Source organism: Musa acuminata, chromosome BXJ2-8 (assembly GCF_036884655.1).
Source record: "Musa acuminata AAA Group cultivar baxijiao chromosome BXJ2-8, Cavendish_Baxijiao_AAA, whole genome shotgun sequence".
Lineage (NCBI taxonomy): Eukaryota > Viridiplantae > Streptophyta > Magnoliopsida > Zingiberales > Musaceae > Musa > Musa acuminata.
In genome coordinates, this window is record NC_088345.1 from 39344775 (window position 1) to 39368055 (window position 23281).

Consider the following 23281-nt stretch of genomic DNA (forward strand, 5'->3'; position numbering starts at 1 on the left):
ATTTTATCAAAGAGAATATTTTTCAAAATGAATCGTAAGTTGTTTTCTCTTGATTTTTCGATACCCACAATTTAAGAAAATATACCTTGATGCTTGGAACATTTTATGCATAAATTGATTTTCTTTATGATTCAATGCTCTTTTGTAATTATGATTTGTTTAACACATGATATGATTGAATCACTATTATAAAAGAAAAAGGAAATTGTTAGCTTGATAATTGCAAAAGAGAACAAAAATATATGCTAGCTTGAATGATAAAACATGATATTGTCTATAGTGCAAATTTATTGTTCTCATGATGTGTAGATTGAAATAATGATTGGAATATTGATGTAATTATAAATGATAATTTGGTATTATGCATGAAACACTCATGATATTATTTTGATGCATGTAATGATAAAATATTCATAATGAAAAATTATTTTGATATTCACATCTTGATTTTTTTCATCTTTGTTACCTTATTTTTGTCATAATTTGAAAATTGATATAAAGGGTCTTCCCTTCTTTTTGACAATGACAAAGGGGGACCAAAACATGCTAACTTGCACTTTGCAATAAAAGCAAAATTGCTAGCTCAAACTTTGCAAAGGAAGCAAAAAAAAATAGCACTTCTCAAAAGAGAAGAAAGAAATTACCATCTTGAACATCACCAAAAATTGCTAGCTTGAAATTTCAAGAAGAGGCAAAAATAGCTATCTTGAACATCACCAAAAATTTGCTACCTTACATGATATAAAATTTGCTAGAATTGCTAGTTTATGATCTAAAGATAAGCAAAGAATTGATATCTCAAAAGAAGCAAAAGTGCTATCTTGCCTATCTCAAGAAGCAAAACGTGCTAAATTTGCACATCTCTAATTTACTAGCTTGTATGAAGTAGAAATTGCTATCCTACTATCTTACATATCTATGATGATAGCAAAATTACATGATGGTAGAACTTGAGGATTTAATATGCAACGATTTGAAACAAGTATGTTATGTCAAACACTTAGAAAGTGGAACTTCTCCTTTTTGTTGATGACAAAGGGGGAGAAGTATGTTGATGTCATGCATGATTTGATCATGATATGTTTACTTAGATTTTTGAATCCAAGAGTCTCTATCAATACGGCATATTGATAGGGGGAGTTTGTTTAAACTCCGGGAGTTAAGGTTAACTCCATCGTCGATTGGTTGTCATTATCAAAAAGGGAGAGATTGTTGAATCTCAGATTTTGATGATGAAACCAATCGATAAGTGTTTATGTTTTAATCTATATTTTGAGTGACACAGAATGCTTCGATCAGGATGAGACAATTAAAGTAGAAAAAATCATGTTGGGCCGGAGGAACATATCATAAGACTAAACGTCGGACTGGTGGATCGGTCGACGTATCGACAGAAGGCTTTGAGCCGTGGATTCGAGCATTGGGCCAAGAAGAGCAGATATTGTGCCAAGGATATCGGAGTTACGGAGTCAACTGGCTGATTAGGCAATGGGCTGCAAGAGAGGATGATGTGCTGAAGAATCGGACAAAGCGTCAAGGGACCAATGACATGCCAGACTACTTGATAAATGCTTAGTATTAATTGTCTAGATCGAAGTATGTTTTACATGTGCAAGATTAACTATGATAGAAAGACATGAAGCAAAATGAAGTCCCAGAGTTAAGGACGCGATTACGTTGGGAGTTCGAGAGTTCGTCAGAAGTTCTGGAGGAACCAACCAAGAGTCTCAAAGCTTTCCAGAGAAGCTCATCAGAACTCGCCAAGAAGATCGTCGTGAAGTCCAGGAGCTTACTAGGAGTCCGTCGGAACATTGTCGAGAGATCGTCGGAAGTTCGTCGGAAGTTCGCCGGAAGATCGCCGGAAGCATATCGAAAGAATAGACATAAGTACTTGTTTAGCTTAGCAAATGTCTTAGGATTTCGTAGTTAGCATATAATTGGGCTTGAATTTGGGCCAACCCAATTAGGGGCCAGCTAGGCTCATGTAAGAACTGTGTTGGGCCTAATAAGAAGCTCAAACAGTGCCCCAAGGAGTCTCACCATCGTGGCGCAGTCTTCAAGACTGTGTCAGGCGGTGGTACTACTAGTCTGGGCAGTTGTACTACCCTTGGCATAGTGCTAGGCGATGGTACCGCCAATCTGGGCGGTGGTACCGCCCAGGGTAGTGTCAGTCAGACTGACACTGGGCGATGGTACCGCCCGTGCCCAGGGAACCCGAGATGGGAAAGTTTTAGGCTCCAAGTTTGAATCAACTTGAAGCCTATAAATACCCCTCTCATCCCTGGTTAAAGACATAAGCACAGAGAGATTAAAAGAGAGAAAATGCTGCTGCGATCATAAGTGTATTCCCTCCTCTAGCTTAAACTTAGATTTTTGTTTAGAGAGGAGAGTGAGTGCTTGTAAGAGTTGTCTCCTAATCCCGGTAAAAGGAGAAGAGGGGTGTAAAAGGTGATTAGCCTTCGCCTATTGAAGGAAGGCCTCTAGTGGACATCGGTGATCTCGTTGGAGGAGGAAGCCAAAAGTGGATGTAGGTCACGTTGACCAAACCACTCTAAAAATCTAGTTTACATTTTGCTTTGAGCAATTTATCTTTACTGCAAACCTCTTTAATAGCTCACTACCTTTAATATATTTAAAAATGGGTTTCAAGTTAAGATCTTTACGAAAAGGTTTTCGTCGGATATGATTTTTATCGAATAAAGCTTTATTTGAGACGTAATCTTTCCACTGTACTAATTCACACCCCCCCCCCCCTCTTAGTACCGACCCCGTTATAATGAGTATGAGTATACCTTAAACCCCCTCAAGCACACGTCTTTCCATATTAGCCAGTAGTTCTCCTCTAGATATACTCACTTATTACTCTAGTTCAGCAGCATCTTATCCCTTCTACAATTTCTCCATCCACCTCTCCACCAACTCACTCTGTAAAATCTAATGAAGCAACACTCTTAGCACCATAAATAATATCTTTGTCCTTTCCTCGTCCAAGTGATACCGAAGCGCATTAACCTGATCAGATACGTATCACTAACTTTTTACAAATTCTCATATCATCAAAAAATCCAATAATACGATCGAGCCCAAACATCACATCATAATTATGCTCTAAAAATGGTATGTTAAAACTATGTCAAATCCTTAATCTTCACACCATCACAAGCTCTCTACCCTGCCCTACTAAACCCACAAATATCACCCTAGCTTAAAAATCTCTACACTAGCGTAAAGTCATATATGAAAAATATGATGCCCTACTTTACAATGTCACATAGATCCTTATATTATCTCATCTCGCATAAAATATTATCGGGTGTAAGTGGATCTTTAGAATTAACCGTAACCTAAATGGATGCATTGCTAGATACAAAACACATCTAGTAGCTAAAGGGTTTTATTAACTATCAAATATTATTTTTATAAAGACCCTCAGTCTAGTTATGAAATCGATAATAATTTGACTTATTCTAAGTTTGGGTATCACTCAAGGCTGGCATATATCTCAGTTAGATATTAATAATTCTTTCTTACAAAGGATCTAAATATGATGGCTCTTTATTCTTAAGACTACAAAAGAGATGTACTATATATATATTAGTTTATGTAAATGATATTATCATCATAGATAATAATTTCAAGAAGATCAAATAATTCTATAAGCAATTGGTAAATTGATTTCCCATCAAAGACCTAGGAACCTTAACCTATTTTCTAGGAATAAAAGCAATGTTCATATCTTTTAAACTTTTTTTATCTCAAAAAATATATATTCGACATCTATTATCAAAGACGAATATATAGAATGCTAAAGAAGTTATCGCCCCATTATACTCCACTAAGTCACTCAAGCTATATGATGACAACCCTGCTATGCTACAGATCCCACTCAATATAGATAAATACTTGATTCCTTGTAGTATTTGTCTTTTATATGTCTAGACATTTTATTTATAGTTAGTAAATTATCACAATTTATGCATTGACTCTCTACTATGCATTGGTTAGTACTAAAACGTATCCTATGATATCTTAAAGAAACTCTCAAGTATAAACTTATTCGTAAATACTCATTTCTTTATCTTTATATCTTTGTTGATGGGGCAAGCAATATTGATGACAAAACATCTATATTAATGTATATTATCTTCCTTGGAATAAATCTGACCAATTTGAGTTCCATGAAATATAATACACCTGCAAGATCAACCACTAAAATTGAATATCGAGTTATTAGCACCACCACTATAGAAGTCAACTAGATCATCAATCTATTATACGAATTTGGCATCACCTCTTAATTCACTCTAATAATATACTATAGTAATATCAGTGCCACTTACCTATACTCTAACCTTGTGTTCTACTCTCGCATGAAATACAATGTCATCAACTTTCACTTTGTTAGAGATAAAATTGTCAAACATCAATTACGTGCTTCTCACATCTATACTTCTGACCAACTAGTAGATTCCCTCACAAAACCTCTCACTCGTATAATATTTCAATCACATCATTTTAATATTAATAATTTTTAACGAAAGTTCAATCTCACGGGAGAACGATAGAGGACTGTGATAAAGACAAATATGCAATAACAACTTTGTATTCATTATATGTTTAAATCCTTAATCAATCTATAATTTAAAAATCAATCACTATGATATATATTTATATATATATATGAACATAATTTAAACATATAATTAAAAAAATTTAATTTTATATAAATATATATTACGTTAATAAATAAAATCATTATCACTTTTTTTATAATAAATTCTTTAATTTCGCCGGGCTGCAGTACTAACTTTGCTTTCCGGTTCCTCTGGCCTCATGGCGTCCATGAGTCTTTTGGACATGGATGGTAAAGAGCAAGCAACCGCAGTCGCTCGTAAGCAAAATACATTTAATGGAGGAGGAAAAGTTGAAGACACTTCACATGTGGTGCATTAAAGACCAACTTGTTTTCTAAGGCTGATCTTTCCCTGGATCCTTTTCTTCCTTCCTGTGAATGTTCATGAACTGCAAAGTTGCAGCATCCAAATTCCAATCTATGTAATGTAATCAATACACCATCTACAAACAAAGGTCCATTATTTCTCTTCCTTTACTCTTTCCAGTTGAATCATCATCGTTATAGTTGTGAGGATGCATTGTCCAGTTGAATCATCATCGTTATAGTTGTGAGGATGCATTGTCCCTAAAAATGATCGTAATTGCTGTCAAAAGTTTTAGATCAATTATTATATTTGTTTCTGCAACTTGAGCAGAGACGAGCATTGGAGATTTGGTGGCTGAAACTCCAAGAACAGTAAAACTACTCTCATATGATTGATGTGACCAATGAGTCCATGCACACCAAGTAATTTACACTTGTTTCCAACCAAAACAACAGGAGAAATTAGTGTGATCAGTTCAAGCTAACACCACAGAAGACGTCAAACACGTCCCCTTAGAACAAGAATTGATCACATGCATCATCACCTGGCGCCACCATGTCTGGAAGGCTCTCTTGCCCATGTCCGACACTTTCATCAAACAACCATGACTCGAGCAACGACAACGGTGTTCGGGTCTCCGCCGTAGACTCGTTGATCCCAAACAGTGACTCGAGCGGTTCCGGCGACATGGAGCAGCCGGAAGCACTCGAGGCCGAAGCAACGCCGGGCTTCGGTGAGCCCCTCAACCATCCTTCAAGAAGTCGAGATATGTTCTCGGTGCTCGATGCGTAGGTCGAAGGCCTGATGTTGAAGTTGTACGCAGCCGAGGAGGCCATCGAATCAGGTAGGTCATCGGACTTCTCCATGGACAAGGCCTCGCTAAGAGCTCGCTTCGCCACGTGGATGTCTGTTTGGAGACACCTCTCCCACTGACCTTTGGAGATGGAACGGCAGCTCGGGCGCCTACTGCTCGTTTGTCGATCATTGCCAGTTCCAAGCTTCTTCTTCAGATGTGTATTCCAGTAGTTCTTGATGTCATTATCTGTCCTCTCCGGTAGATACGAAGCTATAGCTGCCCACCTGCATTCCAATAACATCGATGTCATCAATCAGTAGCCAGAACGAAGTCATGATTCATGTCATCTCTTCGTATTAAGGCTTCAAATCAATTACCTGTTGCCTAGAAGAGCTTGGAGATGGATTATAAGCTTCTCCTCCTGATCAGTGAAGTTCCCACGCTTGATCCCAGGCCTGAGGTAGTTTGTCCACCTGAGCCTGCAGCTCTTGCTGCATCTAATTAGCCCTGCCAAGGAAAGAAGACGATCTAAGTCGAATCAAGTATTCAGATCACAAGACTAGAAGAACGAAAAGGCTCACCAGTATTGGTAGGAACAGCCTTCCAATTCCCTGGACCATGCTGTTGGATGTAGGAGACCAAGACTATGTCCTCTTCTGGTGTCCAAGGTCCTTTCTTCACACCATCTCGGTCACAGCGTGGTGGTGGTCTGCCCATCTCACTCCTCTCTTAACCTTTTCCTTGAGAACAAAAACAAACAAAGAGTCTCTTCGCCACCTTTTGCTCCTTTTCTCCAATGTAGCTCAAAAGACAAAGACAACTATCTTCCAAGCTCTCCACAGGTATATACACACACCCGCTGACCCTCACAAAGACTTTGGCTGCATCAATAGTCAAAAGAAGACAGCAAGGTGCATTTACTCAGCGGTATCCACAGAAGTCGGCTTGAGGGAGGTATCCACACACTACCGCGTACATTCAATGTGGTTGCACCGGGAAGAAACCTAATCTGACTTCTCTGCTGCTTCGGATGTCGGTATCAACTACTAAAGCTTTTGTTACTGCTTACTGGCAATGGAGTTCAGGTTTTGATGGCGCAGAAAAAAACATGCAAACTCTACTTAGCCCTTGCTAGTCTCTCTTCTCATGCAAACCCCAAGAAGTCGTGTAGGTTGAACACTTGATGATGGATAGAAGTAGATGCAGCATTTAGATGCCCATCTCTTCATGTAAAATAGTGCTAGAACACAGACGTGGCAAGTCTTCACTGACACTTCCCTGACCTTCTTCAAGTGAGTTACTGTTGCTAGGAAGACTCCTAAACAGCAAGGAAGAGCAAAGGTCAACTCACAAGTGTCAGAATCAAGTTAATGTTCTCTCTTGATGAATATTTATTCTTTTATTTAAAGAAGCTCAAAAACTGAGGCAATATATATTTGTTAATGTGGCTCTTTTTTTTATGATACTCAAAATGATTTCTTTTTCTTTTACTTATTTAAGTGGAAGAATATGAGACAAACTATTAGGAATAGGAAGAGAGAAGGCTAAACTAAATATTTTTAATTATACTTTTTTTTAATAAAACTCAATATCATTAAAAGATCCATATTGTTGTTCCCAATTTATTTAGTATATTTCAACTAATTATTTTTGTAAATTCAAGCTTAAGAAAACATGCATGAAAAACCAATGACCTAAACTTGTAAATTGCAATATGGATTTCATAATTCCCCATTGGATAAAATCTCTGTCTTCATGATCACCAAACTCAACTTAGTCTGTGATCAACAAAGGCTTAAAGGTGTGGTGATAGGGGGAAAGAATGTTCACCTCCGATCATAACTTGGAACATAATCTTCTAGTCGGTAGAAGAAAAAAAAATCTCAATTGTCAATAATCAATCGTCACATCAACATCGATTAACAAAAAAATATTTTATGTTATGTGGAATATTTTCTGAACCATTAGTAGGCAAATTCAAATTGACTATAAAGCAACATGAAATACACTTATGACATCTATTGTTTTAATACTCCTCTTGACTCAGGACTAACTTAATCATCCAATAAATTATATTGAGAATTTACACCCAATATAGCAGCTATATTTGAGCATAAGTTAGATCTTACATTGGACATTAAATGCATGCCACAATTAACTTTAAATTCTCCTTTTATATATGAGAGAGATTATAAAAGGATCAAGTTTAAATATGGATTAAGTTAAGAGAGAATCTTAATTTATATATTACATTATGTTTATATAACAAAGGATTTGAGTTAAGCATTAGATCACATATGTCTTTTTTATTATTATTATTATTATATTTTATGATTGATTTGATGAATGTATGAGTGAATAATCTTCTCAGTTGATGCTTAGAGAAGAAACCCATTCCAAGCCCTATTTCAAGTGGCCGCCAATACCACGAGATTCATTTGTTCGTTTGAGGCCCATTTTAAAGGGCTTAATGTGGGCTTACGGCCCATTTATCCCTTCAGACTATGGCTTCGTCCACCTCGGAAGTTTTAGCTCTGTAACTTTTAGGGCGAGCAGCCTGAAACCCTTCCTCCTCCCTCGGGGTCGCGGAACCTCGACTATGGCGGAAGAGCTCCCGGGTAGCAACCCCCAACATTCCAAAGGCGACGAGGCTGCCGAAGAAGACATGGAAGTCGAGACGAGCCCCGTCCGGGACCAGCCCGACGGTGCCGAGAATGCGGCGGTTAATGGTGGTGGCGGCTCGAAGAGGGGAAGACAGAAGGAAGCGGCGGCCGAGGGACTCGAGGAAGGCGCTGTCTCGAAGAAGCCGAAGGTTGAGAAGAGATCCTTTGAGGAAGAAAGGATGGAGAAAGTTGAAGGGAAGGGAGAAAGGGGAGCTGATATGGAGGAGGGAGGCGGTGAGGACGAGGAGTTCGAAGGTGACAAGGCGAGATCATTTGATGAAGAAAGGATGGAGAAGCTTGATGGGAAGGGAGAAAGGGGTGAGGAGTCGGAGGGGGGAGACGGTGACGACAAGGAGGCGTTCGTAGGCGACAAGGCGAGATCAGTCGAGGAAGAACGGATGGAGAAAGTTGAAGGGAAGGGAGAGGGGGCCGAGGATTTGGAGGGAGGCGGTGACGACGAGAAAGAGTTCAAAGGAGGAGAAGAAGAAGGGGGAGGGGATTTGGAGGAGGGAAGAGGTGACGTTGAGAAGGAAACCTCCGGCGTGGGTGTCGGCCCGAAGGTCTTTACCTCCTCTGTCGAGATGTTCGAGTACTTCTTCAAGTTGCTCCATTCCTGGTCACCAAATCTTGATCTCAACAAGGTCACCTTTTGGCTTTTCTGTCTCCAGCTTTTCCTATTTTTATAGAAATGCGGCTCTCTTTAGTCCGCATTTGCCAAACATGTAGATTAAGTTGATCACATTGCTGTAGAAGATCGAGTTGAATACCCCACAAAACATTGTTATACTCGAAATTTCCAGCACAATATTTTAGGCACCCTATTGTTAGTGTCAAACTCTTTTATCCGATCCAATCAAATTTTCATACTGTTCTATGCCTAGAATTTGTAGGTGGTGCATGACATCTCCTCACATTTGTTTATTTAGTGATTCGTTGCTTATCAGTTATGTGGATGTTGCATTTAGGTTATGATTGGATTCTATTCGTAGTCCTTTATTTACTTGAATTATTGCATATATTAGCATCAATTTTCCCTGATATGTGGTGCTGTTGGGGTTTAGCAATCTAGTTTGAGGTTTCTCTATTATTAGTGGGAACTAACTGTCTTGAATTATGCCAAGGTTTTCTATTATTGTCCTCATTGTCTGGTACAAAATAGTTTAGATTTCGTTAAAAATTTACATGACTTTTCTGTTCTATTGTTCCTGTTGTCTTTTAGTTTTTATCCACTTACAAGGGACAAATATAATTATTTGACTGTTCGATTGTGTTAATGTATAAATTCTTTTTTTCTGCTATCACCTACTCGTAGATGATAAATGTTAAGAGGAGAAAAACGCGGCCTAGTCTACTAGATTATTAAGTAAAAGAAAAGCATGTTTGCACTTTGTTACCGCCTCCTCTTCTTCTGCATCTCTTCTCTTCTTTGATTCCTCCCCCCCCTTCCTGATATGGTGCCTACCAACGCACCATATCGACCCGTACCCAACATGGGTCCAGTGCCCGAAATTATAATCCCTACTTGAGAAGAATTTATTTTACCACTTTTCTTAGCCTTGTTTACTTATTTGTTAGGGCTGCCAATTTGTCTGGATTAGATCGGAAGGTGCTCAACCTGCTTCAGATCTGTCTTTCTGGATCGATTAGTTGGCCAGAAATCAAATCAACCCAATAAGACACACATCTGGTCGATTAAGTGGGATATACAGAAAATAACACACAATGAACAAAGGTAACTAAAGAAAAATAGTTCTTCAAGGAATTTTCTCTTGCCCTAATAAACATTTAAACTCATTATCACATTTAAGGGCTTACAATCACAGAAGTTGAGCAATGAAAATTTGTTCTTGTATTCCTACAAGATCCTCCTATAATAGTACTTTTACATTCTTCAAATATGTTTCTAAGTAGCCTGACATATATCAAACCCATGTATAAGGATGTTTAGACATTATTTTTTCTTTAAATAGGACTTGGAGGTCTTTTTCAATTGCCTACGAAGATGAAAATGCATTGGCATTCCTTAGTTAAGTAGGACATCAACACTCTTGCCAAAGGAGGCTATGCCTCTCAGTGTTTGTTCCGATCCAAACTCGATTTGGGTGCAGTTAAGTATCACTCATATGGTTATGGTTATCCTGCCATCTCTTCTAATTAGGACCTGGTCTCATTGCCATGTCAAGTGGTGCCCCAATTGCCATCATATCAAGAGTATATTTGGGTAGGGTGATGATGAACCTCGTCATGTAATTAAAAGGTGTTGGTTGGACACTCCGTGTTGATCGGATTCTAGGACCCACTAGTAGGTTAGCCCAAGTGATGTGGGACCTAGTAAGGATGAGGACCAGCCCAAGTTGGTTATTAGATCTTGACTTTTGTAAGATTTTCTGGCCTGAGTTTTGACCTCTACGGCTCTACCAAAAGGAAAAGATGTCCTCGTCAATTGGATCCAATATGAAGATCAAATCATCGCCATAGGTAAATCGATGATGCTTGAATTACTTAACATGGTCCGTCTATAATCTTTAGAATTGTCTGGTCATGATGATTCCATGTTGGAATCAATGCAGTACAACCCTGGATTGATCTGACATGCATTGGTTAAAAATAAATGTCATGACAAATTTCTCATTCCTATTCTTTAATCAGGTGATTCAGTGGCTACTTTATGTCAGTGCAGTACATAATGAAAAGAAAGACGACTTGTACAGCCCCTTTTTACTTATTTTTTCTGGAAGCTGCTTTCCTTTTGCAACATCAAATGGTCTTGTTACTATTATATTGCATGTTAAGAAAGCATGTCACTCTAATTGGCTTTAGTATTACATCCATCTAAGGTGATTCATGAAAAGAAAGGTGACTAGTACATCCCTTTTTACATATTTTTTGCTGGAAGCTGCGTTCTTTTTGCAACATCAAATTTTATTGTGATAATTATACTGTATCATAAGAAAGCATGTCACTCTAATTGGCTTTGGTAGTCCATCCATCTAAGGTGATCCTGTTGGTGTTTTTAGTAGTGTTAGGGAAAATTGTGGTACCTCATTTTGCAGTTCTCTCTGTGGTATGCTTACATGTAATTGAGTCCTAGTAAAACAGCTCTCCCACATCATTGGAACTCAAATTGTCATCTCACACTCGACATATTATGCTTTCAGTATGAGCACATGGTGTTGTATGACTTGCTGAATAAGGGGCATCCAGAGCCCACTAAGAAGATTGGAGTAGGTATCCAAGCATTCCAGGTGCGCTACCATCCGGCCTGGAAAAGCAGGTGCTTCTTCGTTGTCCGAGTTGATGAAACAATAGACGACTTCAGCTTCCGTAAATGTGTCGACAACATACTGCCCTTGCCCGACAACATGAAAGCCCGACTGTCATCGGGTGGCAATAAGGTGATGGATCATAAGAAAGCATGGAGCAATCAGAAGGGAGGCCGTGGCAGTAGGGGGCGTGGAGGAAGAGGTGGTGGTGGTCATGGCCGTGGCCGTGGTGGAAAAATGGGAGGCGGGTTCCGGAAATAAATCTCAGCTGTTTTTGCTCATGGTAGCGGTTGACCTACTTATGTTTGAAAATCTTACCATTTTTGGACTCCCATGGGTTTTTGAATCGAAATGTTTTTAATCGTGGTCTGTAAATTGGGATGCCTGTCTATCCTGCAATTTAATTCAAGAGCTTCAACGTCTCCCGTAATGATTGATGTTACTTGTAAAGTTCACACGGTTGAAATCCATGGATGAGCGAGGATGATGGGATATGGATCGGAAATAGTAGAGTTTGAGACACCCATGCATGCAACAAGGGGAACGATGTTATACATGATGCTGTCTGTATCAAGAAATGGTAATCAGACATGCAAGAGAATTGTTAGGAAAGTCTGTTGAAACATACTGTAACGGTTAGATTAGTTTTTGGCTCTTTGTTTTCCGAAAGAGGAAAATATGCTATATTTGTCTTAAACTGTGAATAGAAGAAGATATGTTGGGATGCTATTCCTAACATCCTCACTTTGTATGTCGATTGAATTGTTAATCGTAGTTAATATACCCGACGGGAGTCAACCCCACAATGAGAAAATCCATGTCTTGCAGAGACGTCACCTTAAAATCCGCGATTACGTACGTAATCATGGATTTTTAAGCAAACACTAACCTACTCATTCAACAATGATTAAATCATTCTGAATATAGGAAGAACTCTTTGAAATATACTAACGATTGGTGTTCACATTACCACTCTTAACTTCATCTCTTTTCTTCTTTTTTTTTTTTTGTGTTTCTGAAAAAAAAAATATATAAATATATACTAAATAAAATATTTTAAAATCATATTGAGTATAAATAATAATAATAATAATAATAATAATAATAATAATAATAATAATGAGGATTACAATAATAGTTCATTGTATAAATGGTTGTGAGCTATTAATTAATCCATTCTACTTGGAACATCAAAAACATTTTTGGTGCCTATATTTTCTATTCAAAGTCATTCCGAATCTTAGAATAAGGTTATCCGACGTGATTTTAAGTATTCGGATCCACCTATATAAAAAGGATCCGACCCGTTATCTATCCTTCGCTTCGTTGGTCTCCCACGTGCGGACGACGTGAGGAGCGATCTTGGTTCTTACGCTAAGCCTTCCCCACCTCTGCTTTGCTTCCCATTCTCTCTCCTCTCCTCTCCTCTCCGAGCCGATCCGAAAGGGGATTGATGGTTTTGGTCACTCGATTCAGGGTCTGAATCTGTGCGGATCATTCCTCTCGGAATCCTATCTGACGGAATCCATGGAGTCCTCCGCGCCGCAGCGGTTCGACATCTTCCGAGTGTTCTCAAGATACTGCGGTGAGTGGGGAAGAAGAACCTTGTTGTCGTTTGGATGCGTCTTAAGGGTTGCATTTTCCTTGTTGACAGCTTTGATTTTTGTTTTTTCGTTTGTTATCTGGCGTTGTAATTTGGGGAAAAGTTGCCTTTTGTTGTTTTTGAGCATTATCGCTTATTGATGCGTAAAATTTTGTCTTTCTTATTTCGGATGGATTTATTTTCTGTATTTTGTTTCCTTTTTTTATCTCTTTTCCGGGCAAGAAGACTGTTTGGAGAATCAGGAATTCAAATGAGTGCTTCTGTGTTGATTGAATAGGACGAAGCGTGAGAAGAGATGAACTAGTGTTGGTTGGCTATGTTGTTGGGATGAACTCTGTTTTGATCTGGAAATTTTTGTTTTTATCACCTTGTTCTGGTGGTGATATACTGGACCCACTTATCAAGGTTGAGGATGCGAAATGTCATCTTATATATTTTTTTTAAGGTGTCAATTAATGTGCTCGAGGTGCTGGGATTATAATCCGCCTTTGTCACTTATCCTTTGCAAAAAAAAGAGAAAAAAAATTATTCTGGATGGGTCGGATATTATTCTTTTCAAAATTATTGGATACAAGTGGACTGGTTATATGGTATGTTTGTTTGAATATATATTCTCAGCTAAGTTGGTGTTTCATTCTTGAGCTTTATAACCCGTTTATTGCAATCTTCTCCAATATTAGAAGATTACTTTTTTTTCTTTGCATGAAAATTTTGGTGGCAGATTTGCTTATGTAAGTGGTTCTTTTTTGGTGCTGTGTTCTCTCACGTTTAAATCTCAAAGAAAGATTTTTATTTAAGAAGCTGTGAATTATTGAATGTGCAAAGCAAGAAGAAAATTGGATTCCTGAGTATCTTTGGTCATAATCTTCTCGTGCGTTCTGTGGATTATGAGTTCTGATTGTTTTGTGCAACTCAAGATAATTACTTCTTAACTGTTTCTTCTTTTAATAATGTGGACATTGCAACATTTTTATGTAGATATTGTGTCAAGAAATCATCTTTCAAGCTCAAAGGAATTGTTAGCTACGCTTTTGACCTCGCTGGAGTACAGTGTGCTAACAAGGTTTGGCTCTTTGGGATGCTTAAGACTTTGAAAACCAAATTCATGTCATATTTATATGCACTTTTTGATAATTTTGATGAGCTAATATGTTGAAGGTATTTTGTTTCATGTCTCATATCTACTAATGAATTAACATGTTAATTTGAGATGCATTTGTGAAATTCTTGTGAACCCGCTCCATAAAACAAGGCACAAAATACCATGCTGATGACCCAAAAGCAGAATCAAAGGGATCACAATTACCTCTAGTAGTCAATTTGCATCGGTAATCATTGTTGCATGTTTTTAAAGTTGACAAATTCTGTTTGGCAAAACTCATTCTTGATCCCACTATACAGAATTGAACATAAGATCGATACTGAAAACTTGCATATGCTTCAGCTTTGACTTCACAATCATGTGGACCTACTATGTTTCAATCACTCCCATACTTTCTGACCATTTATGAGTATATTTGTTCCATGTGGTATCTTGAAAGTTTTCTTGAAATTCTCTATCCTGTTCATAATACTTGCTTCGGTCAACCAAGCTTCCATGTTCTTGATATTTCATCCTTAGAGGATCAGTCACTCATCCATAATATGATTAAAACATTTGGTATATTAAACCTCTCCTTTGATGCTTCAGTTATTGCAAGATTTAATTTTTTTAATTTCTAACTTAAGCATTCCAAGAATAAACAATTTTGGAGTATCTTATGTGATGTTCCTTCATAAATTCTCATACCTTTCTATCTCAAAGTCAAAGATATATGTAAATCATTCATTTGACCCTGTCCTTGTGGTTCACTGGCATCATTTGTGTAGAAATGAATCCTAACAGTGTCGGTAGTAATGATCAGATGAAAGATCTAGTTTTCTTTTTTATTTTAATGAGAATATTCTTGAAGAGATGATTTTGCAAAGCTTTTGTGCCTTATGCAGTGTAAATTTCATATTCCTGTAGACTAATTATTTTGTATATGCTTCACTTTCTTTCGTTCTAATAAATTTCTGGTATTTGATTTAGGGAGACATTATTCAATGACACCTACAGGCTTATGTCATGCCTTGATTTGTCTGTGAGTGCTGACTTATAAGTTATATACCCTTTGTCCTGGTATTTTGTTTGTCACTTTCATTATTGGTTTTTTACTATGATTTTGTAGGTTGATTCTCGTCAGTTCAGTTCCTTTTATGATTTCGTCTTCTTCATTTGTCGTGAAAATGGGCAGAAGAATATTAGTAAGCTCATTTTTGTGGATTGTTCTGTATTTAATATTTTGTGTTCTTTACTATGTTTAGCATTATGTGATTTTTTTTCTTATCAGCTGTAAATAAGGCCATAACAGCATGGAGGTTAATTTTGAATGGAAGGTTTCTTATGCTAGATCAATGGTGTAATTTTGTTGAGGTGTGTAAGTACTAAGTATTGTGTGCTTGATCACCATTTACAAGTTACATACAAATTCTAATGTAGTATTTTGGCTGCTTGTTTGGTTGCTCTCAGAGATGGCAATGATTTGATATGTTATTTCATTTCTAAACTATCATCATTCTGTTTCCCAACTTTTAAATTGTAATTGTATACTTTTTTCCGCTAAGGGAATGCAGTTATGAACGATGTATATGGCACATCTGTCTGAAGTGAATTTACTAGTGTTAGACATTCTACTGTTTTATATACCCACTTTTCTCAAAAATATGTATAACAATCACTAAGATAGACCTTTATCGATGCTTCTTTGAGACACCACTGGATTGCCTCTATTTTTCCTAGATGCATTATGAAGATTGCCGGATTCAGTTGTGATTGGTAACTAGAAGCATCTCATTGCATCAATGAAAAACTGTGATGGTAGCTAAGTGAGGATCAATTACTGCAGATCAGGGGTAAAGGATATCCAGTTAAAGGATACACTCTTGGAGTACATAGCACATGCAGAAAACATCCTATAGTTGGTCTTATGATGGTGGTAATGAGATTTCATTTTCTCACTGGAAACAAAGTGGTCAGGGAGATAACTAGAGCCATTGAAAATATGAAACTACAGTAAAACATATAGGTATCGATGTATATAAGGGTCCAAAGAAAAAACTCTAGAAGCTGAAAAGTAGGTGATAGAACACTACTATGAGGATTATTCTTTGGAGAAGAGAGAATATAATATTATAAATTCTTAGTCTCGTCTTGAAGGAAGAGTCAATCAGGTCAAAAACAACTGTGCAAGATTTGGATGAAATAATCAAAGGAATATATGAAGATAATTTCATATGGGACATAAATTGATTCATAGGTAAATGGCATATAAACTATTTGTGGATACATGTAGAATACAAGAAAAATATATAACTATATATATAAATGTAGATTCTACCATGTCTTACAATTCCTGTAGTAGCAAATATACAATGTAAAAGTAATGTTAGAAGAGTATAATAAACTTGAACTCTGAAGTAAACAGTGAAACTCCAAAGCAAGGATTGAAATTTCGTATCGTACTAAAATTTCGAGACTTATTCGGTACGGTATGATACCGTATACCAAGCGATATATTTCGGTCTACCGCTCGATATATATATATAAACCGCTCAGTTTACCTCTATGCGGGGTGACGTCGTTGAGGCGACGTTGCAAATAAAAAAAAAAATTACAGGCGATGTCGCCCAAGAAGAGAAGAAAAGAAAAATCTTCGCCTCTCTCCACCTCGCGACGTCGATGCCTCTTCTCCCACACGTGGATGAGAAGTCGCCGATAGACGAGGAGGAGAGCGGCGATCTCCAGGTTCTCCCTTTTTTTCCTATTTCTTTCTTCCCTTTCTCCCTCTTCTTTCTTCTCCCTCGGTCATCATCGACGATAACGTGTCAATCGACGACGATAATGCCTCAATCAATGCTACCGCTCGGTAGCGGGCAATCCGCATACCGGTCTGTTGACGGACTAGTACGTACCGCCTGGTCTGGACGGTATCATTCGGTATTGCAGACCTTGCTCCAAAGATGGGAATATAGTGCTTTTGAAAAGTAAAAGAAATGAGTTAGTATTCTTTCTGGAATAGTTTAACATAGTGGCTTATTTCTAAGAGTTCTATTTATGTCATTTTATCTAAGTTTTCCTTGATTGAGCTCAGAAACACCAACGGCATAATATATCTGAGGATACTTGGCAACAACTCTTGGCTTTCAGCCGATGCGTGAATGAAGATCTTGAAGGCTATGATCCAAAAGGTAATTGTAGACTAGGATCATCTCTTGGTATAATTGTGGCACCATTGCTGCCAAAATGTGTTTCCTATGTGCAATCTGAAGACATCATGAAGCAGGGATAACTTTTTTTAAAATTTTTTTAGGTGCTTGGCCTGTACTCATTGATGATTTTGTTGAGCATATGTTCAGGTTTGTCTTCTTCGCTGACCTGCTATTGATGGTTTCATCTTTTGACATAATGGTACTATTAGTCTAACATCATTTAGTGGAAATTTTCTTTTGCATTTCCATTAAAGCTGTCTGGATTACCTATCTTGACTATGCATTCAAATCACATCGCTGCCCAAGACTGGTGCCTCATGAATTTGGAGATGAGAGTTATTATAAATTTAAAATGGACAAGCAGTTCTTCAATTCAAACAAGAGTTTCACATCACAACTATTGTTTTCGATTCATTGTGGTTGTAAATAATGGCATAATACATGATCGGACCAGAAATTTCTTTTTTATTCCCCAGTTTTTTTCTTTTTAGTGATTGGAGATGCCTAGTTGATACCATCATGTGGAAAATTTCTTAAACAATTTAAACACTTGAACCCTGGAACTCTACTAAGGTGTTGATACTAAGAGTGGATTGTCATTTGCAAATAATCCTCTCTCTGTTTGTTCTTCTATTGATAGGGTGAATCGAACTACTGGTATATATTGAGGATCAATGCACTGTGACATGATTGATCTTGACTGTTCTAAATTTGGGAGGTCTAACAGAAAAATGAGGCTCATTATCAGGCCTGGCCAAGCTTCTCCTGGATCAGTTTCAGGATTGGCTGGTCCTGTAAACCATTGGTAAAAGAGAACATGAGTACAACGAGTTTTTATTTGAATGTAAATATCTGGGTTCTTGATTTCAATAACAGTATGGAAGGGGCTTACCCTAAATTCCAGTCAAGTGGAGCTAAATATAGACACCACTTCTGTTCTATTTTATATTCTTAGTATGTTTTAGAAGTTAATTTTTGCAGTCTGTGTGGCAATGATGAGGCAGATGTTTAGATGGTTGAGGTTGTGTATGCTGGTTTTATCTCATGAACTAGTCTTTCGTACATTTGGTCTTATAGGGAAGTTATTGGCTTTTTATAACATTGTTAAGCAGAGGTGCATGAGTCTGGACATAAATTTCTGTTGAAAAAATGATTTTGTAGGAAAATCTAGTACGAGTTTGAAAAATATTCTCATAGAAAACATCATTAGCATGTTCCAGAAGACATATGGGACTCTACATGCAAAGAAATGAAACCGAAGAGTGCATAATGATAAGAAGCCATCAAAGACACTTGTTCATAATGAGATTATGAGATCATAAGATCAGTTGGGAGCAAAATGTCGAATCTTTTATTTGAGCATGATATATGCTAATTTCAGTGTGTAAAATTGGAAGTTGCTTGGTCTTTTTTGTGATATGGTGTCATGATTTTTCGTATGAGTTAGTTTTGAGTCAGCTACTAATGACTTTATCGTGATTCTTAGATGGCATAACTCAGTTATTTCAGTTTCATGTTTTTCCCTGATTTAAATTTCTCTATTTGTTTTTGTAACAATCAGCTTGCCTGCCTATGCTTGTTTAGATGATTTAAATTCATGATAATTCATGTTCCAAAATGCAGTATCAATCAATCCAATGATTGTGGTGCTCAAGATTTATGCTGCTGTGGTGATTTCGAAGCACAGCCTAGCATATCCAGTACTTTGAGTGGTAATATGCCCAAACCCTGAGCAGAAGAGAAAGAATATATATATATATATATATATATATATATATATATATATATATATATATATCAGATGTCAGAGGTGACAATAACAAACCCCTTTTTTCTGACATGTTTCCATGATTAATCCATTGTTTTGCAGGATTGAATTTGCATCCTGGGTTAAAGCGGAAATATTCTTCTTATTTTGAGAAACACATTGAGCACATTCCAAAATCGCTGGAGATATCAAAATGTTCAGACTTTCCAGCACAAACCAAGCGATCAAAGCAGACTTCTTTTCCCGGCAATCGTGGACATATGGATTCCGATATATCTATGAGCATGGTTGATGGTACATCGGACTACCAAGATGGAATGAATAAACACAATTCACATAATTGTCTTCATCCCTCACTTTGTGCTGTGGAGGATTGCCTGTCCAAAGGTTCAGAAGGGTATCTTTCTTTTGGCTGCTGTTTTCATTTTGATCAGAAGAACAGGGTTTACTCCTAAACATTTTTCTTGGTCAGAGTCTGAGCTTCAAGTATTTTATGCATCCTTTTGTTACGGTATAAATTCGGGTTTTTTTGTTGTGTGCATCGTATCATCAGATTGTATGTATTAAGCTGGCCAGCAATATATCAACTATCAAGTCATGTGATCTTTTGTTTCTTGACCGACTACTGCGAGTATCAACATATATGATTGGTTGCCATGATTTCTCGGTTCCCTCTTGTTCAGATGACTGCCACCAATATCTAGTATTGTTTATTTGGAATTGGTATGTTCTGTTATTGGGCATGCATCATACTCTTTGTACTAACTAGTAGCGTATGCAGTTTTGGCTTATGGTTAATTGCTTGTTCATTGTAGTTCTGCTTTGAATGTCTTCTCAAACCAGCCATGTCTTCAAAGGAAGATTCAGAGTTGTGTTGTAGATAGGATGAGACTGAGAAATGATCTTGTACTGCAGTCCTTACTCATATGGCAATGCAGTTATTACATTTTCATGACATTATTATCGTCGGGAAATATAAACTTTTAGTCCATGAGCCATTGATAGTATTGTCATCATCCTATACTGCACTGTATGATTTGGCACCAAAGTGAATGTGAAGAACCTGCACAGGACAGCCAGTGTCATCTTCATTTGCAGGTAAGCAGAGTCTTTCCCCAGACATATTCGCGGTCCAGCCTGCAACCATCAACACAAAATTACAGTGGTAAGTCTTCCTCCCAAACGTCCATTATCATCAGTGTATAGTTCAAACTTCACCAACTCAAGTTTCATTGTTGTTGTTGCAGTGGAAGTAGAGAAAGAGAATGTTCCTATTTAACCTCCATTTATCATCAGGTAAAGCTCAAGCTCAAACTTCACTGATCTAAGTTTCACTGTTGTTGCAGTGAAGTAGAGAGAGAAGTGAGCTTTCGATTTCCATGGTGGATGTACCTGGAATGCTGTGAACTTGAATGGGGAGACGGTCTGCAATATCCCATCCTTGAACCACCGCTCAGGTTTGTACAGTGCTGCATCAGGTCCCCAGTTGTACTCCATTCTCCCCATGACATAGGGAACATAGGTAACCATGTCACCTGCTTTCACCTTTGTTCCATCTGGTAGAACATCATCCTTCAGAATTCCTTTAGGATCCTGCATTCTCTCACTCACGGTTACATGATGAAGATTGATTGCAAGTTATCTGTGCAGGTTTGCAGGCCATGGAATGGGATCGATCACCTGAGGAACTGCAGGGTACAGTCTGAGAGTCTCTGAGATGCATGCATGGAGGTAAGCCAATCTTCCCATGGAATCATAGCTGAGGAAGCCAGCAAACTGCGTCATCCTGTCATCGAAAGCCTCGACCAGAAGCGCAACACCTTCTTCCTTGGCGCGCTCTTCTTCGAATGCCCTGAGCTCGTCATGGAGCTTCTCGGCCACACCAGGGTGTGTCATCACCATGTAGATGAACCATGACAGCGTCGCCGCCGTCGTGTCTCTTCCTGCGATCACAAAGTTAAGGACCAGATCTCTGAGGCTCTTGTCGTCGCTGAAGATGCTGCCGTCGCCCTCGCCGAGCTCGATGAACCTCGACAGCAGATCATGCTTCATCTGTTGCAGAAGCAAGAACAGAGTTCTAGGATGGCAACCAGATCAAAGCAGGAGCGTATCAGGTCATATTACCTCATCTCCATTTCTCTTGGCTCGTGCAAGCTTGATCTTTGCTTTCCTCCGACGAATAATGTCGTAGGTGAACTCATCGAGGACTTTGATGCTCCGCTGCAGGCGCGCCTCTCCTTGCACGCGAAGAAGCCTTTTGATCCTCCAAAAGGGATCGATGAATCGGTTAGTGACGATGATATTAGCATCATCGAAAGCCTGAGCAAATGCGTTCTCGGGGAGGTCAGCTGCTAGCGTTCCGATCTCGACTCCAAATCCAACCTTGGCGATGGAGTCCAACGTCATCCTCATGAACAGATCCTGCGCCCACAGCAGCTGCAGCTGCATCAGAGCTTCCAAACGCCATGCATGGATGACTCACCGATTACCTGCATGTCGACGTCGCGATCGACCGGAACTTGGGATAGTATTCGTGAGAGCTTCAAAGCATGTTCTCTGAACACACGAGTGCTCAAGTCCCTCAGATTCTTCGACGCGAACTCGAGGCTGGCCGTCTTCCTCTGCGCCCGCCACAGCTCACCGTCCGCATTGAAGATGCCGTCTCCGAGCAGCACATCCATGTAGGATCGATACGCTTCCCCCTTCAATTGCTTGCATCCACATGAGAAAGATTGCAGTGCGAGAAAGTCTTCGGTCCGAAGACTGAGATCACCTTGGGGTAGTTGGCGAAGTTGGTCTTGAGGACATGTTCGACGCTTGCAGGATCGGCGATGTAGGTGTAGGATTTGAACGGCAGCGAGACGGTCACCGTCTTCGATTCCGAGAGGTAGCCGGCGAGCCAGTCGTGCATGCGGTCGTAGTTCTTGAGCTGCTCGATGGTTGATCCGATGACAGGCCATGTCTTGGGGCATCTCTGGTGTCTCTGCTTCCACCTGTGGATGAAGACCCATGAAAGCAGAAACAGAGCGAGTAGAGAGCAGGTGTGCAGTCCAAACAGGGAAGAAGAAGAAGAAGAAGAAGAAGAAGACGCAGAGGGCAACAGGTTAGATTCTTCCATGGATGCAGATGCTTTTGAGGTTGGGGAGTGTGGGTATATAAGGAAAAGGAAACAGTAGGTGAGGTGTGGGTGACAAGTATCTTGGCATGATCATGGGTTAGATGGTCTCATTCCTTGGGTGTTGTACGCCTAACCAAGAGGAATGAATCAAGCGACGTTGCTGCAGCGATTACCAAGTACGATTCTCTCATCATCATCGATGGTATGTTAGATAGATGATATATCATTTGTCATGATCGATGAATAGAGCCTCGACTCGATATTGGGAGGGTTAGAGGTCTTATTCGCGGCTTCACTCCCATCCCATCCCATCCATATTTCTGTTTTACTGTTCTACTTTAATGCTTAATGATTTTTTTTTCTTCTTTTGCCAAAAAAACTTGAGCTATAAATACACTCGACGAGTTTGGCGGTGCAGTTGGGAACGCGAGCTATTATAAAGACACTCGACCAACTAGTTTGGTTGTTGCGATCCACTTTTCCCATGGAAGGATGTAATACCATCAATTGATATCATTTCTAATAAAAGGACTTCTACTCGAAAGGTGAACCGACAGACACTCGATAGTCATCCACTTTTCGATCCAATGACGTCATTTCAAAGAAAAAGACTTCTACTAAGAATATTATTTTTGCATTTCAAAGAAAAAGACTTCTACTAAGAATATTATTTTTGAAATTCGGATACACTAATACGATGATACCATACACCAATACGATACCGGTCATGGTCCAAGTCCCGACCAAGATGATACCGGTACACAAAATTAGAAGCTTTATTTAATACCATCACAATACGATGATCATTAATTCCACAAAAAGAAAAGCTATTCAGAGAAT

General features: G+C 38.6%; 4 protein-coding genes and 1 long non-coding RNA gene across 6 annotated transcripts; 3 read left to right on the forward strand and 2 right to left on the reverse strand.

Moving 5' to 3' along the window:
• Positions 1-5328: 5328 nt before the first annotated feature.
• On the reverse strand, positions 5329-6523 carry LOC135618329 (myb-related protein 306-like). The gene is made up of 3 exons (XM_065119213.1): positions 6318-6523; positions 6114-6243; positions 5329-6020 (listed from the first exon to the last, which is right to left on the reverse strand). Exons 1-3 carry the CDS (start codon positions 6451-6453, stop codon positions 5453-5455), a joined length of 834 nt encoding a protein of 277 aa, XP_064975285.1. The 5' UTR covers positions 6454-6523; the 3' UTR covers positions 5329-5452.
• Positions 6524-8254: 1731 nt separating this feature from the next.
• On the forward strand, positions 8255-12092 carry LOC135619454 (protein EMBRYO DEFECTIVE 514-like). Its single transcript, XM_065121467.1, has 2 exons — positions 8255-9040; positions 11558-12092. The coding sequence occupies exons 1-2, from the start codon at positions 8336-8338 to the stop codon at positions 11921-11923; spliced, it is 1071 nt and encodes a 356-aa protein (XP_064977539.1). The 5' UTR covers positions 8255-8335; the 3' UTR covers positions 11924-12092.
• Positions 12093-13020: 928 nt separating this feature from the next.
• Positions 13021-19983, forward strand: LOC135619456 (defective in cullin neddylation protein AAR3-like). The gene is made up of 9 exons (XM_065121470.1): positions 13021-13247; positions 14244-14328; positions 15337-15388; positions 15476-15551; positions 15638-15720; positions 17438-17534; positions 17657-17702; positions 19179-19267; positions 19426-19983. Exons 1-9 carry the CDS (start codon positions 13190-13192, stop codon positions 19776-19778), a joined length of 939 nt encoding a protein of 312 aa, XP_064977542.1. The 5' UTR covers positions 13021-13189; the 3' UTR covers positions 19779-19983.
• A 226-nt stretch (positions 19984-20209) lies between these two features.
• LOC135619455 (cytochrome P450 704B1-like) lies at positions 20210-22441 on the reverse strand. Its single transcript, XM_065121468.1, has 6 exons — positions 22097-22441; positions 21813-22025; positions 21448-21744; positions 21004-21375; positions 20716-20916; positions 20210-20460 (listed from the first exon to the last, which is right to left on the reverse strand). The coding sequence occupies exons 1-6, from the start codon at positions 22439-22441 to the stop codon at positions 20284-20286; spliced, it is 1605 nt and encodes a 534-aa protein (XP_064977540.1). The 3' UTR covers positions 20210-20283.
• On the forward strand, positions 20353-22803 carry LOC135619457 (uncharacterized). Of its 2 annotated transcripts, none has more exons than XR_010489397.1 (4): positions 20353-20488; positions 20670-20845; positions 20974-21437; positions 21550-22803. It is a non-coding gene; the product is annotated as an uncharacterized LOC135619457 (long non-coding RNA). The 2 variants fall into 2 exon arrangements; XR_010489396.1 differs by having other exon boundaries at positions 20670-20780.
• The last annotated feature ends 478 nt before the right edge of the window (positions 22804-23281 follow it).

What these genes read in the sequence shown, in the direction of transcription:
- LOC135619456 (XM_065121470.1), top strand. Translation starts at nt 13,190, where the DNA reads ATGGAGTCCTCCGCGCCGCAGCGGTTCGACATCTTCCGAGTGTTCTCA. An exon ending in TGAAGGCTATGATCCAAAAG is followed by an intron (nt 17,535 to 17,656) that starts GTAATTGTAGAC and finishes AAATTTTTTTAG; the next exon opens with GTGCTTGGCCTGTACTCATT. An exon ending in CATATCCAGTACTTTGAGTG is followed by an intron (nt 19,268 to 19,425) that starts GTAATATGCCCA and finishes ATTGTTTTGCAG; the next exon opens with GATTGAATTTGCATCCTGGG.
- LOC135619454 (XM_065121467.1), top strand. Translation starts at nt 8,336, where the DNA reads ATGGCGGAAGAGCTCCCGGGTAGCAACCCCCAACATTCCAAAGGCGAC. An exon ending in CAAATCTTGATCTCAACAAG is followed by an intron (nt 9,041 to 11,557) that starts GTCACCTTTTGG and finishes TTATGCTTTCAG; the next exon opens with TATGAGCACATGGTGTTGTA.
- LOC135618329 (XM_065119213.1), bottom strand. Translation starts at nt 6,453, where the DNA reads ATGGGCAGACCACCACCACGCTGTGACCGAGATGGTGTGAAGAAAGGA. An exon ending in GGCTGTTCCTACCAATACTG is followed by an intron (nt 6,244 to 6,317) that starts GTGAGCCTTTTC and finishes TTTCCTTGGCAG; the next exon opens with GGCTAATTAGATGCAGCAAG. An exon ending in CAAGCTCTTCTAGGCAACAG is followed by an intron (nt 6,021 to 6,113) that starts GTAATTGATTTG and finishes ATTGGAATGCAG; the next exon opens with GTGGGCAGCTATAGCTTCGT.
- LOC135619455 (XM_065121468.1), bottom strand. Translation starts at nt 22,441, where the DNA reads ATGGAAGAATCTAACCTGTTGCCCTCTGCGTCTTCTTCTTCTTCTTCT. An exon ending in TGTACCCTGCAGTTCCTCAG is followed by an intron (nt 20,917 to 21,003) that starts GTGATCGATCCC and finishes GAGAGAATGCAG; the next exon opens with GATCCTAAAGGAATTCTGAA. An exon ending in TCAAGTTCACAGCATTCCAG is followed by an intron (nt 20,461 to 20,715) that starts GTACATCCACCA and finishes TGATGGTTGCAG; the next exon opens with GCTGGACCGCGAATATGTCT.